General features: G+C 41.0%; 2 protein-coding genes across 3 annotated transcripts in view; one reads left to right on the top strand and one right to left on the bottom strand.

Annotated features, from left to right (window-relative positions):
• Nucleotides 1-780, bottom strand: part of RPA1 (replication protein A1) — a 45,230-nt gene extending 44,450 nt beyond the window's left edge. Inside the window, exon 1 of the mRNA XM_055403380.2 lies at nucleotides 627-780. Within this exon, the coding sequence (XP_055259355.1) occupies nucleotides 627-659 (33 nt within the window). The 5' untranslated portion in view covers nucleotides 660-780. The remainder of the gene's footprint in view (nucleotides 1-626) is intronic.
• Nucleotides 781-895: 115 nt separating this feature from the next.
• Nucleotides 896-15,756, top strand: part of SMYD4 (SET and MYND domain containing 4) — a 43,707-nt gene continuing 28,846 nt past the window's right edge. Inside the window, exons 1-2 of one of the 2 annotated variants that reach the window (XM_088828764.1) lie at nucleotides 896-1,197; nucleotides 1,968-2,113. In XM_088828764.1, the coding sequence (XP_088684890.1) occupies nucleotides 1,980-2,113 (134 nt within the window). In that variant the 5' untranslated portion in view covers nucleotides 896-1,197; nucleotides 1,968-1,979. The remainder of the gene's footprint in view (nucleotides 1,198-1,967; nucleotides 2,114-15,756) is intronic. The other variant, XM_088828763.1, reaches the window with a different exon arrangement.

Raw genomic sequence — 15,756 nt, 5'->3', positions numbered from 1 at the left:
TAATTGTTTTGGGAGAAGAGGGCCTAGGGTTGAGCCTTGAGTCAACAAACATTTACAGAAGGATCTGAAAATAAGACGGAGAAAGACAAGCCAGGCTGAGCCATAGAAACTAAAAGAAGAGGATGCTACCGGAAGAAAGCGATGCCCAATAGTCAAACGCTGCTGAGAGCTGATAAATTTAGATCTCAAAAGTGTCTGCTGGATTTAACAACCCCAGGAGGCACTGATGACTTCAGGCAGGGTTACAGCGATCAGAGAGCGGGGTGACTAATTCGAGTCGGTTAAAGGGGAATGTGAGGCGAGGAAAAGAACTGGAAACTGACAACTCTTGGAGAAAGTTTCGCTGCGGATGGGGGAAGGGGAGAAGAAACAGTGGCTGCAGGAGAGAGATGGGGGGAAATCAACCGTTTACTTTGTTTCAATTCCTTAAGCAGGAAAAGCATGAGCATGTTTAAAAAGATGACGATAAAAATGCGTTAACTGATGATTCTAGAGGGTCATCCGGTGGTTCCTCCCCAGCCCCCGCTATCACTCCGGCCCCTGTGCTCTCTCCCCCTTCTCCACCCGCACGGCCCCAGGGCCCACAGCCTCCCCGGACCGCGCCCAGCTCGCAGGCGTCGCCTCACCGCAATCGCCCCCTCGCTCAGGTGGCCCACCATGGTTCCGCCGCAACAACTCCCGCGCTCCGGCTCCCCGCACACAAGCCTGGCTTTACTCCCGGGGACCCGCGCGCTCCAAGGCGATTGGCCGGAGGAGCTGCGTGACCCGCCCCCGCCTCCAGACGTGCGCACGGCACGGGGCGGTCTGAGGGCCGAGCAGCCACCGCATTGGCTGAGGCGCGGCACGCGGCTCACGTGACCCTCCGGAGTCCGGGTCCAGGGCCTCGCTGCGGGATGGCGGGGGCCTGGGGGCGGGGCGCCGAGCCCCGGCGCGCGCGAAGCGTGACGCGGGCGCCGCCAAGGGCGCAGGGCCGAGGGGTTCCGGGAGCTTTCCCAGCGGGTTCTAGGAAACGCAGCGCGCTCGGCCTTTGACGGGCAGCCACAGACTGCTAGCCCAGAGGAGTGTTCGAGGGGTTCCCTGATAATTCTGCTACTGAATGTAGTCAAAGCAGTGACTCGCTTCTTTCAGCAACCCCGAGCTGAGCTCCCGCAGGTGCCAGACCCTGAGCTTGGCACAGTGGATGAGGGGTATCTCAAGGTAAATAAGACCTGGTCCCTACTCCCAGAGGGGAGCACAGTAAGTCAAGGGAGTTTCTGCTGCGAGTAGCCTTAACTCTGTAAACGTGGTTTGGGCCCCAGGAGAGACGCAAAGTGTGCGTCCGTCGTCACAGGTGGCAAAATCAGGGAAGGCTTCCCGGAGTAGGAACCATTTGAACTGAGTCTTGAAGGATGTGTGGAAATTCGGATAGTAGGGTATAGAGAAAAAGGCGAGATTTGATCAGAAAGTGAGCCAGGGGTCAAATAATAAAGGGTTTGTACTGGGCTTCCCTAAGTTCTAAGAGGAGCATCAGTGAATTTAAGGCAGAGAAATATGTCGGTCTCAGTATGGAGGATGGACTAAATTGGGAAGGGGGAACGGGGAGGGGGAGTCTGTAGGCCTGAAGACTAATTATGACTAATTATGACATGAAAGAATGCCAGCCAGGAAATGGTGAGGGCTTGAACTAAAGGAGTGACCTCGGGATTGAAAAGAAAGTATTGAACTGTGTAAGAAATATGATTCATCATTGTATAACCGTTCCCTAGTACGATGCCAGGAACAAAGTCAGTTTTCAGAAAATATTTCTGAATGAAGGGATGTGAATTGGTGCGGGAGAGGGTACATCCTTCCTTGACATGTAAACAACTGTGGGAAGAGACTACAAGATCTGATTTTGTTGCTTCATGCTTGCTTGAATGAAATCTTGATTTTCTGGAATTACGCATTTGTAGAAAACTGAATTCCTTATTTTCTTATTCATTTTTTAGATCTAAAGTAGCATGGATCTGCCCGTGGATGAGTGGAAATCATACATACTTCAGAAGTGGTCTTTGCTCCCCAAGTCCATTCAGGTCACCATTTCTACAGCAGAGACTTTGAACGATCTCTTTCTTCACTCATCTCCGCTTCTTCAGTAAGTGAATGAAAGCTTCCGTCAGAGACGTTTTGATCTGGAAAGTGTTCTCTTTTATGATTTCCTCTCAGATTATGTCTTTCTGATGGAGGAGTTAAGTGCAGATTTTTCTCTTTGGGAGCATTCAACAGTTCTTGCTATTTCCACAGTTCTTTCTAACCTGTTATATCAATAGAACAGGTATGTGTGTGCTCAGTCCTGTCAGACTCTGCGACCCCTTGGACTGTAGCCCGCCAGGCTCCTCTGTTGGATTTTACAGGCGAGAATACTGAAGCAGGCTGCCGTTCCCTTCTCCAGGGGATCCTCCCGACCAGGGATTGAACCTGTGTCTCTTGAGCCTCCTGCATTGGCACGTGGATGGACGCTTGTTAGCTTTGTCAGTGTCAGAATTATGTCTCAGTAGTCATGCTTTGCGGTAGTCACTAGGCTGTACACCTTGCCATGTCCCAAAGGATACAGTGCAGATTCAGTGACTGCACATAGAAATTAAAAAATTCTACTTGGAAAGAACCATGGAGGTCATATAGTCTAACCTAAGTAGTTTTCAAACACTCTTAACTACACTCTTCAATAAGAAAATATTGTACGTCACGATCTAGTACACACATGTGTTTAAGAAACTGAAACAATTTCCCAAAGCCTCGTTCAGTGAATTATTATTGAACATCTGTTTCATGCCAGCTACTGTGCTAGGCGTTTAGTAAACCAAAAGCACATCATTTTAAAAAATAGACAAAAGGGCTTCCCTGGTGTCTCAGTGGTAAAGAATCTGCCTGCCAGTGCAGGAGACACGGGTTCCATCCCCGGGTCAAGAAGAGTCCACATGCTGTGGAGCAACTAAGCCCATGCGCCACAACTGTTGAGCCTGTGCTCAAGAGCCTGGGAGCCACAACTACTGAGCCCGTGTGCTGAAGCTCAGTTGTCCTAGAACCCATGCTCTGACCCGAGAGAGGCTGTTGCAATGAGAAGTCCATGTACTTCAAGTAGAGAAAAAGCCCATGTAGCAATGAAGACCCAGCTCAGCCAAAAATAGATAAATGAATTTTTAAAAATTTTAAAACAAAGATCCTTACTACCAAGGAGGGACAGAAATAAACATCATAATGTATATAATATGTTAAAAGTGATAAGTGCAGTTGAAAAAAGGAAAATTGAATGGGGTGGGGGCAATAACCAGTGCTAGGAATGAGAGCACAGGTTGTAGTATTAAATGGTATTGTCAGATATGCCTCTTGAAAGAGCAAAAGTGGAGCAGAGTCTTGGCCATACAGGAGTTAACAAAGTAGATGTCTGATAGAAGAGAATTCTGGGCAGAAAGCATAAGGTGGGAGAGTATCTGGCCTGGTTTAAAAAACAGCAAGTTGGATGAACAGGTAGTAGTGAATAAAAAGAGTAAGCCAGAGGGAGAGTGGTAGGAAATACCGTCAGAGAAATAATGGGATATGCATGGGAGTTGGGAGCAGTTTTCACAAATCGAGTGGGCCCTTTATTAGTGCCTTGTCTTTTTACTCTGAGTAGGAAGTTATTGCAGTATGTGGTAGGCAGAATTCTAAAGATGCCCCTCACCCCCACCATTCTTGTCCCCTGGTTATTTAACATTAACCTAAACACTGCTGGGCGGAGAAGGCAATGGCACCCCACTCCAGTACTCTTGCCTGGAAAATCCCATGGATGGAGGAGCCTGGTGGGCTGCAGTCCATGGGGTCGCTAAGAGTCAGACACAACTGAGCGACTTCACTTTCACGCATTGGAGAAGGAAATGGCAACCCACTCCAGTGTTCTTGCCTGGAGAATCCCAGTGACGGTGGAGCCTGGTGGGCTGCCGTCTATGGGGTCGCATAGAGTCGGACACGACTGAAGCGACTTAGCAGCAGCAAACACTGCTGGGAAGGGATTTGGCAGATGTAATGCAAGTCCCAAGCCAGCTGACTTTGAGATGTAATTGCCGGGTGGATGTAACCTTAATCAAGCAAGACCTTTAAAAGCAGACAGTTTGTCCCAGCTGGTAGCAGGAAAGGAAATCTGAGAGATTCAAAGCGTAAGATTTGAATGCGCTTTGGCTGGCTTTGAAGATGGAGCCTCATGACAAGGAATGCAGGCAGCTTCTAGAAGCCCAGAGTGCTTCCTGGCTAACAGCTAGCAAGGAAATGGGAACCTAGGACCCACAATTGCAAGGCACTGGCTTCTGTCAACGGCCTGAATGCATTTAGGCACAGATTCTTTCCCAGACCGTCTATAGAGGAGCTCACCTTGATTTCAGCCTCATAAGACCCTAAGCAGAGAGCCCAGGCAAGCCCGCCTGGACTTCTGATCTACAGAACTAAGGATAATAAATGGGTATTGTTTTAACCTGCTGAATTTCTGGTAATTGTTACACAACATTAGAAAACCATTAATGGAGTTTTGAGATGAGAACGATATGATCTGATTATATTTTAAAACAGATTATCAGCAAACAATATCCCACAGGGTAAATCCATCCCACTGCCTGTTTCTGTGTGGCCTTCAGCTAAGAATGGTTTTTACAGATAAACATTTGTTGTCAGTTTGATTATGGGGGACGTTGGCTTTGAGCCCCAGTTTAGCAAAATGGGATCCTTTAAAAATTTTTGTTTTTCATTTTCTCATTAGTAGACCTTGTTTAAAAATGTACTCAGTTATTACTATTAATTTTGAATTTTGTCAATAAAAGCATGTTTTTTCTTTTGTTATATAAGTACGTATGTAACAGCCTCGATTTTTACCTCTTGGCCCATATAGGCTAAATGTTTATTCTTTGGCTTTCTAGAGAAAGTTTGCTGATCCCGGTTTTAAAGGATTGCTCTAACCACTGTGTTGAGGGTATGCTATAGGAGGAACATTTCCCTGATAGCTCAGTTGGTAAAGAATCCACCTTCAATGCAGGAGACCTGGGTTCAGTCCCTGGGTTGGGAAGATCCCCTGGGGAAGGGAAAGGCTACCCACTCCAGTATTCTGGCCTGGAGAATTCCATGGACTGTATAGTCCATGGGGTCATAAAGAGTCAGACATGACTGAGCGACTTTCACTTTCATAGGAGGAGTAAGAATGGAAATAGATAGACTTGTTGGGAGGCTTATTGCTTTAATCCACGTGAGAGAGGAGGTGACATTAATTTGGGCCAGGGTGGTAGTAGTGGGGATGAGAAGTGGTTGAATTCCAATGGTGGACTTAATCGCATTTCCTGACAGATGTATTATGGTGTATTAGAGAAAGAGAGAAGTCAAAAGTGGCTCTTGTGATGTAGACCTACAGGGCAAAGGTTCACTTCAGTTCAGTTCAGTCGCTCAGTCATGTCTGACTCTCCGTGACCCCATGAATCACAGCACGCCAGGCCTCCCTGTCCATCACCAACTCCCGGAGTTCACTCAAACTCATGTCCACAGAGTCGGTGATGCCATGTAGCCATCTCATTCTCTGTCGTCCCCTTCTCCTCCCACCCCCAACCTTTCCCAGCATCAGAGTACTGGGCACCTACCGACCTGGGGAATTCCTCATTCAGTATCCTATCATTTTGCCCTTTGATACTGTTCATGGGGTTCTCAAGGCAAGTATACTGAAGTGGTTTGCCATTCCCTTCTCCAGTGGACCACATTCGGCTGTGGTCCATGTGATCAGATCGACTAGTTTCCTGTGATTATGATTTCAGTGTGTCTGCCCTCTGATGCCCCCTCACAATGCCTACCGTCTTATTTTGGTTTCTCTTACCTTGGGCAAAGGTAGAAGGATGAAATTTCCATACCTGGGAAAGCTGCAAGTGGAGCTGTCTTGGGAAGGAAGTTTAACGATTCATATTCCAGTTGGCAATGTCCAGTAGACATCTAAGTGGTTGTGGTTTAGTCACTCAGTCATGTCTGACTCTTTGCAACCCCATGGACTGTAGGCCCCCAGGCTCTTCTGTCCATAAGATTCTCCAGGCAAGAATACTGGAGTGGGTTGCCATGCCCTCCTCCAGGGTATCGTCCCCACCCAGGGATTGAATGTGAGTCTCTAGTGTCTCCTGCATTGACAGGCAGATTCTTTACCACTAGCGCCACCAGGGAAGCCCTCCAGATCGCTGGCCATAGGTCTTTTCTGTGTTCTTTTTGTATACAAAAAACACACATACAATCTTCCTCTCAAGCCATTTGCTGGATTTTGCACCTCTGTTGTGGTAAGTTGAAAATCCTAGGGACTTCCCTGAAGGTCCAGTGGTCTTCTGCTTCTACTGCAGGGGATACATTTTCGATCCCTGGTTGGGGAACTAAGATCCCACATGCTGCATGGCACAGCCAAAAAAAGTTATTAAAAAGAAAATCTTAGCTCAAAACATGCAAAGACCAAAACTTTCATGCATGAGGAGACAAGAGACCTTCTAGTCTCTCAACCAAAAGCTCAGGAGGTCCACACCCAAGCTAGAGGAGGAAACCACAGATGTACTGAGTTTTAGTAAGCCTGTAGCCCAACACTGATCCAGTTAAACTCTTGATTGGATAAATGTAGGCCAGCCCTCATACTGTCTGTCTAGTGTAGGAAAGGAGACACTTTCATGGTGGAAGATGTTGTCTTGCTTCCTTATGTCTTTTGTACACAGTGTCAGGAACACAAATTTACTAAACATGCAGAGGGTCAGAAAAATAACCAATAATGAAGAGGAAAAAAATTAACATTAGAAATAGATCGATTGATGTCTACCTACAGGAGTTTATAGACAGACTTTTAAATAACTGATTAACATGTTGAAACTAGAGGATATGGACTAAGCGGATGAAATAGTAGATTGCAACAGAGAATCAGAATCCGTAAAAAAATCAAATTTAGGTACTCCAGAGTAGTCAAAATCAAAGAGGCAGAAAGTAAAATGGTGATTGCCAGGAGCTGAGGGTGGGGGGAAATAGAGGGTTATTGTTTCATGAGTTTAGAGTTTCAGTTTTACAAGTTATGGAAATGGAAGTTGATGATGGTTATGTAACATTATGAATGTATATAATACCACTGAATATATACTTTAAAATGGTTGAGATGGTAAATTTTATACTATGTGTATTTTACCACAATAAAAGTAATTTTTAAATAATAGAGGCAAAAAAGACTTTTCAGAATTCAAAACATACTGTAATTGAAATCAACAATTCTTAAGCTAGACAGAAAATTGGATGCAGTGGAAAATTAGATTAGGAAAGTGATTTACAGGTTAATGAAAAACAAAGCACAAGAAGAAAAGAAGAATGGAAATAAATAGTATGGCATACAGAGATATATAAGATACAATCAAATGTCTAACTTACCTGTAATTGGAGTGTCAGTAAAAGAGAGAGTCAGATGGAAGCAATATTCTAAAAGGATGACCAAAAATTTTCTAAAACTGATAAAAGACATCAACCCATAGTTTCCAGAAGCCCAGCAAGTCCCAGACAGTGTAAACATAAATAGAATCACACCTAGAGACATCAGACTCAAACTGCTAAAAACTAAAGGAGAAAAACAGGAAATCTGAAAAATAACCAAAGAAAAAATGCACATTGTCCTTTTGGGTGTAAGAATATGACTGATGGCTAGTTTTTTTCAGTGAAACTATAGAAGCTAGAAGACACCTGAATGGCACATTTAAGATGGTGAAAGAAAAACAAAGTAAAACAAAACTTTCCCACCTAGAATTCTATACCTAATGAAAGTACCTTTCAAAAATAAATGCAAAAGAAAAATCTGAAGGACTGTTTATTCGGCAAATCAGAGCTTTAAGTAATACTGAAGTAAGTTCTTCAGGTTAGGAAGCATTGTAATTGCAGGAAGGAATGAAAAGCACCAGAAAACGTACATATGTGGTAAATAGTTTTGAATTAATTATTTAAAATGATGACAAAAATAAAACAATGGTGTTAATGTCTTATGGGATTTGAAACTTTTCAAAGACATGACATCAGTAGTTCAAAGGGCAAGATGAAATGAATGGCAAAACCAACCAATATAATATTGTAAAATAATTAGCCTCCAATAAAAAATAAATAAAAAACAAAGGGCAAGATGAGTAAACGGTGTTAAATTGCTGTAAGGTTCTTGTGTTTGGGAAATGGTAAAATAGTATTGTGGGTTTTTGGTTTTTTTTTTTTTAACTGTTGCAAACAGCGCTGCAGTGAACAGTTTATGTGTATGTTTTTTTACATATATTTAGAACTTAAGATGGATTGTTCGAAGAGGATTTGTTGTATCAATGGTTATGAGCACGGAAAATTTAATAAATACTGCCAAATTGTCTTCCAAGAAGGCTTTACCCATTTATCATAAACACAGTCTCACCAGCATTATTAGAAAGCAACAGTCTTTAATTTTGGCACCCTTAAGGACAAAATAACGTTTCAATTCACATTTTTCTGGTTACTAGTTAAAATAACACCATTTGTGATGTTATCCATTTCTGTTTCTTCTGTCAATTTTTTGTTCCTGTCCTTTGCCCATCTCTCTAGTGGATCATTTATCTTTCTCTTGTTCATAAGAAGTCTTCGTGACTCTGGCTATGTATTTCTTTATGGGACATGCTACTAATTTTTCTCCTAGTCTATTATTTATCTTTTTAAAATTTTTACTCATGGTATCTCTCATGTATAAATTGTGTGTCTGTGTTTTAACTTCTATACAGCCATATCTGTCATTTTCTTCTATGGCTTCTGGGTTATGTCTCTTAGGGTAGTCTACTCTTCCCTGGGATTATAAAAAATGTTTTATTTTCCTCTAACTTTTTTGGTAGCTCTGTGTTTTAGTTTTAGCTCTCTAATCCATCTGGAATTTTTTTTTTTTGTATATGATGTGAGGGAATGTTTTAAGTTTTATTCCCCAGATGATTTCCTGACATCATTAATTGAATAGTCCATCCTTTCCCCGGTGCTTCAAAATGCCACATTTATTAAAAATTAAATTCCCACTTATCTGTAAATGTGTTCCTAGGCTGTATTTCTGTGCCAAAACCAAAGAGTTTTAATTACTGTGATTTTATAGTATCATATTAGAATTCTTTCAGTCAAGTGACAGAACCAAGCCCAAATTAGGAAATCTACAGGCTATGAAACTAGGATGTGCAGAAAGGCAGACCTATTTTTTACATAGAGTTGTGTCCAAGAGCTCAGAAGATGTCATCAGACTCCCATCTCTTCATCTGTCAGGCACTCTCTCCCCCTGGTACTCAGGATAGCCATTGGTAGCTGATAATAGCTTAATAACTACAGGAAAAGAGGTAATCTTTCCCAAGAGTTTTGGCAAAAAAAAAAATGTCTGGGTTGGACTCTGATCAGCCTATCTTTGATGGCATGCATACCCCTTCAACCAAAGGTGTGGGCTCCTCTTGAGTGGCCAGGCCTGTACCACATGCCCAACCCTCTTGTGGAATTGGGGTCAGTCCTCCTCCAACCACAAGGAATGGTTTCCCCCTGAGATTTTATTACCAGATGTAGTGAGAAGGAGCACTTGAAGGCAGGAAAGTCTGGTACAAATGTGGCTTTGCTCTGTTAAGCCAAGTTCCCACACACACATACAGGGTAATTCTTCTTTTTCAAGACTATCTTGGCTATTTTTATATACATTTCCCCCATGTGAACTTCAGAATTGACTGTCAAGTTCAATAAAAAGTGTCATTGGGTTTTTGGAATTGTGTTGGATTTATAGATTCATCTAGGGAGATTTGACATCTTTACAATATTAAATTTCCTCATTTAAGTAAAGGGTATGTCTTGCCACATTTTTAGGGCTTCTTTTATGTCTGTAAGTAAAATTTTTTTATCATTTTCTTTATATAGATCTTGTACATGTCCTCTCAGATTTATTCTTACTTCTTACAAGGTTTTTGTTGTTCTTGTGAATAAGACTTATCCCCCCAATTAAATTATCTGATGATTGATGGTATAAACGTAAGCTAAGAATCATAACGGGCCACCTAACTGTACTTTCACATTATTTCATCATTCTTATGCCAGTCCAGTTAGAATTTTTAGTAAGTATATCTGCAAGCAGTAATCTTCCTTTCCAATATTTGTACCTCTTCTACCTTTTAATTATAGCATTAGTTAGACCTCTAGCGCGGTGTTGAATAGTAATAGCCATTTAGGACATTGCTGCAGGTATATAGTATCATATAATACCCTTTTCAGTTTATGGAAATTGCCTTACATTCTGTCATAAATAAGTGCTGAATTTTATCAGTTCTTTGTTTATATATTAGTATCTTCTAAGAGGAATGATCATTTTCTTTTTCTTCTTTAATCTCTTAATGCAGAGTTATCAGTAGATGTACTAAAGTTGAACTGTTTTGGAGGTAAACTCTGGTTGTTATCTATCATTTTTTTTAACACATGGCTAGATTCAATTTGCTGATGTTATTTTTAGGATTTTTATATCTGTATTCTGAAATGATATTAGATGGCATGTTCTTTTCTGTGCTCTATTTGTCAGCTCTTTGTGTCAGGGTTATGGTAGCCTCATAGCCTGAATTGGAGAGTTTCCCATCTTTCTATGTGCTCTGAAATAGTTCATGTATTTTAGGGATTATTTGATTCTTTAAAGCTGGTAGAAAATCTTGTAAAACTGTGTAGACATGGTACCTTATTAAGTGGAAATAGTTTCCTTTTTTAGTTCATTTTTTATTAGAGTAATGTGCATATCGGGCTTCTATGGTGGCTCAGACAGTGAAGAATCTGCCTGCAATGTGGGAGACCTGGATTTGATCCCTGGTCAACCCACTCCAGTATTCTTGCCTGGAGACTCCCATGGACAGAGAAACCTGGTGAGCTACAGTCCATGGGGTTGCAAAGAGTTGGACACAACTGAGCAACTAAGCATAGCACAGCAGAATATGCATATAATGTAAGAAGTCAAATAATACTTCAAAGTTTATAAAGAAAAACAGCAATTCTCTCTATTACTTTTCCCCATTTCTGTTCCCCAAAGACTAATATTTAAAATTATTTTCAGTGTTTCTTCCAGTATTTAATTTCATATTGCTAAACAGTATTCTAATAATGTTAGTTTTGAGTTTTAGATGCCAAATCTAGCTCTCTTACTCCCAAATCACATGTATATTTTTGTTTTTCCCTCATTCTGTCATCATAACTTTGTTATAGTTCACAATGTATTAGTTCAGTTCAGTCACTCAGTCATGTCTGACTCTTTGTGACCCCATGGACTGCAGCATGCCAGGCCTCCCTGTCCATAGCCAACTCCTGGAGCTTACTCAATCTCATGTCCATTGAGTTGGTGATGCCATCCAACCATCTCATCCTCTGTCATCCCTCTCTCCTCCTGCCTTCAATCTTTCCCAGCATCAGGGTCTTTTCCAAGGAGTCAGTTCTTCACATCAGGTGGCCAAAGTACTGGAGTTTCAGCTTCAGCATCAGTCCTTCCAGTGAATATTCAGGACTGATTTCCTTTAGGATGGACTGGTTGGATCTCCTTGCTGTCCAAAGGACTCTCGAGTCTTCTCCAACACCACAGTTCAAAAGCATCAATTCTTCGGCGCTCAGCTTTCTTTATAGTCCAACTCCTACATCCATACATGACTACTGGAAAAACCAAAGTTTTGACTAGATGGACTTTTGTTGGCAGAATAATATCTCTGATTTTTAATATGCTGTCTAGGTTGGTCATAGCTTTTCTTCCAAGGAGCAAGCGTCTTTTAATTTTACGGCTTCAGTCACCATCTGCAGTGATTTTGAGCCCAAAAAAGTAGTCTGTCACTGTTTCCATTGTTTCCGCACCTATTTCCCGTGAAGTGATGGGACCAGATGCCATGATCTTAGTTTTCTGAATGTTTGAGTTTTAAGCCAACTTTTTCACTCTCCTCTTTCACTGTTTAGTTCTTCTTCACTTCCTGCCATAAGGGTGGTGTCCTCTGCATATCTGAGGTTATTGATATTTCTCCCGGCAATCTTGATTCCAGCTTGTGCTTCATCCAGCCCAGCGTTTCTCATGATGTACTCTGCGTATACTTTAATAAGCAGGGTGACAATATACAGCCTTGACGTACTCCTTTTTCTATTTAGAACCAGTCTGTTGTTCCAGGTCCAGTTCTAACTGTCGCTTCTTGACCTGCATACAGATTTCTCAGGAGGCAGGTCAGGTGGTCTGGTATTCCCGTCTCTTTAAGAAATTTCCACAGTTTGTTGTGATCCACAAATATAGCTAATAGAATATAATACTGGTTAAACCAGTTTTCACTGTGTATATCATTATGTCTTTGTGGATATCATGTGAACCACAAAGTATATTTTGAATTACATTTCCTTTCTGATACAACTCTTGTTTTCCCTGAAGTTAATTATTCCCTCTGTTTTTATTTGTTCTGTGTATCTCTCACTACTTCATTCCCAAACTTCTTTACTTAACAAGTTAGTTCTGAAGAGCTGTTTGTAAAATTAGCCAATCATAATCTAAAATGACCAAAAAAGATTTAACTTTCTAATCTCCATATGCTTGCCGTTAAAGGAAAATGTGAATTGGGCCTTTGAAGCTTAAAGCCAGGCGTGCACTTTTCTTTTTTGCCATTTACAGTCTTTGAGGAGTATTTTCCCAAATTAGATGCCTTTTGTCGATATGAAGACCTCCTGAGACAAGTGAACATCTCCCACTGAAAATCTGCAGTGTCCTAGGGAATCCTTAACAGAGTTATTATCTGTACTCACTGCCTTTCCATTTGTTTTGATTTTTATACTGGTACAACTGGAATACTTTGTCTTGCCAGAAATCAAGGAAATGCTCAAAGACTAATGGATTTATGTAAATAAAAATAACATAGGAGCCAGTCTGAAGAGTTTCCACTGTCCAAATTTAGGGCAATCTGAGCATCAGAAAGTATGAATGGTTTATAACAACGAATTTTTTTAAGTCCATGGTGATATTCAAATAAATACATAAATAAGTAAAAGAAGAAAAGGGGGCAGCATTTGTCTTTATGGAAGAATGCTAATTAATAAGTTTAAAAATAATGATAAAATTAGAAAATCACCATTTTGTAACTCCCAGGGTAATAACTGAATTCTGGCAATAATCATCAATGGATACTCAAACCATTAGAAGAAAGATCACTGGAAACAGATTATTCCCATGGCCTCAAAGCCCCACAGATTACTTATTAATGTTACTTACTATAAGAGGAAAGTTATCTTTATATTGGAGAAATCTAACAGTCACCAATCAAATGACCAAACAGCATCCCCAGTGGTGGTGGGACTGACTGCTTGACATTATGTGTCTCCTGGTTTGAAACAACAAAAAGTATAGAGACTTAATAATGTACTAATACTCTTGGCAAAAATTGTTTGATCTGAATCTAATCGTGAGGAAACAATGAGACAAAACCAGAATGTAGGACATTTTCCTGGCCGAATCTTCAGAAAATTTAGTCATGAAAAATAAAACAAAAATCATGGAGCCATCTCAAAAGAGACTAAAGAGAAATAATGACTAAGTGTAGAACCTTGATCCTGCATCAGGTTGAGGTAAGAAAAAAAAAAGACATTTTAGGAATAATGGAGAAATTTTAAATGATATTTGAATTAGTTTTTTAGGCATGATAATGATATTGCAATATCAAGATATAGGAGAATGTCCTTATTTTTAGCAGAGGCATGGTGAAATGCTTAGAGGTGAACTTCCATGATGACGGCACTTTCAGGAAACAAATGTGCACATATGAATGGATGCTGGTTACTAAGCTAAAGCTTCTCAGCTCTTAGCTTCTGTACTCTCTGCTGGGCCTGGGCCTTTCTGCTCTGCAAGAGGCCCTACCTCTCTAGGGCTCTAGAAAGAGAAGCCATGGCTAGATGAAAGAGCTTGGTTCTTTCTATCTGCTTTCAAGTTAGACTCTACTTGCCAAAGAATGAAGTTAGACCTTTACCTTAAACCATGTACAAAAGCTAACTCAAATTATTTAGTTGATTTAAGAGCTAAAACTATAAAACTCTTAGAAGAAAATATAAGCCCAAAGCTTATGACGTGGGATTTGGCATCTTTTCTTGGCTTTTCAAAGGCGCAGGCAACAAAAGAAAAAATAAGCAAATCAGACCTCCTGAAAAGTGAAATATTTAGTGCCTCAAGTGGCAGTACCAACAGAGTATTTATTCTGTTGGCAGTTGTCTGCAGGCAACCGACAGAATGGGAGAAAATATTGCAAATCATATAGCTGCTAAGGGATTAATATACAGACTATATAAAGAAACCCTAAGACTCAAGAACAGCAACAACAAACCCAATTAAAAATGGACAAAGGACTTGCATAGGTATTTCTCCAAAGATAAGCACATGAAATAAGCATATGGAAAGATGCTCTTAGCATCACTAATCATTCAGTTCAGTTCAGTTCAGTCATTCAGTTGTGTCCGACTCTGCGACCCCGTGAATCACAGCACGCCAGGCCTCCCTGTCCATCACTAGCTCCCGGAGTTCACTCAATCTCATGTCCATCGAATCAGTGATGCCATTCAGCCATCTCATTCTCTGTTGTCCCCTTCTCCTCCTGCCCCCAATCCCTCCCAGCATCAGAGTCTTTCCCAGTGAGTCAACTCTTCACATGACGTGGCCAAAGTATTAGAGTTTCAGCTTTAGCATCAGTCCTTCCAATGAACACCCGGGACTAATCTCCTTTAGAATGGACTGGTTAGATCTCATCACTAGGGAAATGCAAATCAAATGACAGCAAGATACCTTATTGTCCTAATACTCATTAGGATGGCTACTATCCAAAAAAAATAACAAGTGTTAGTGAGGATGCAGAGAAATTGGAGCTTTTGTGCACCGTTGCTGGGAATGTAAAATGGTATCGCCATTATGAGAAACAATATGGCAGTTTTTCAGAAACTTTAGAATTTCTATGTAATCCAGCAATACCACTTCTGGGTTTATACCCAAAAGAATTGAAAATGAGACTTGAACAGATTTACTTGCACACCAATGTTCAGAGTAGTATTATTCACAATAGCCCCAAGAGTGAAAATAGCCCAAATGTCCACTAACAGATGAATGGATAAAGAAACTGTGGTATATACATACGATGGAATAAAAAACCTTGTGAATGTTATGCTTAGTGAAGCAGGCCAGACATAGAAGGACAAACACTGTATAAGTCCACTTGTATGAAGTACCTAGAATAGACCACTTCATAGAAACAGAAAGTGTGGAGGGAGGGAAGAATAGAGAGTTATTGCTTAATGAGTACAGAATTCTAGTTTGTGCTGGTGAAAAAGTTCTGGAAATGGATAGTGGTGACAGTTGCACAAGGGCTGCCGTCTATGGGGTCGCACAGAGTCGGACACGACTGAAGTGACCTAGCAGCAGCAGCATGAATGTACTTAAACTGTCCACTTTGAAATAGTTAAAATGATAATTTTTAAAATATTTACCACAATAAAAAAAAATTAGCCAGAAAATTGTTCCATCTTGGACTTCCCTGGCGGTCCATCCATTAAGACTCTGAGCTTCCTCAGCAGGGGGCACTGGTTCAATCCCTGGGTGGGGAACTAAAACCTACCATGCCACAGAGTGCACCCCCACCAAAAAATGAAAAAAGGTTCATCTCACTTCCACACATTTTTTATCCTAACATTCCAAAAGAAAATTTGAAATATTAAAAAAAAAAAGACCATCCATTTGCTTTTCAAAACTTTTAA

The sequence above is a fragment of the Moschus berezovskii genome, chromosome 20 (genome assembly GCF_049115385.1).
Source record: "Moschus berezovskii isolate FMDL1 chromosome 20, NW_MosBer_1.0, whole genome shotgun sequence".
In the NCBI taxonomy this organism is placed as follows: Eukaryota; Metazoa; Chordata; class Mammalia; order Artiodactyla; family Moschidae; genus Moschus; species Moschus berezovskii.
This window is presented reverse-complemented; position numbering and strand designations above follow the sequence as displayed.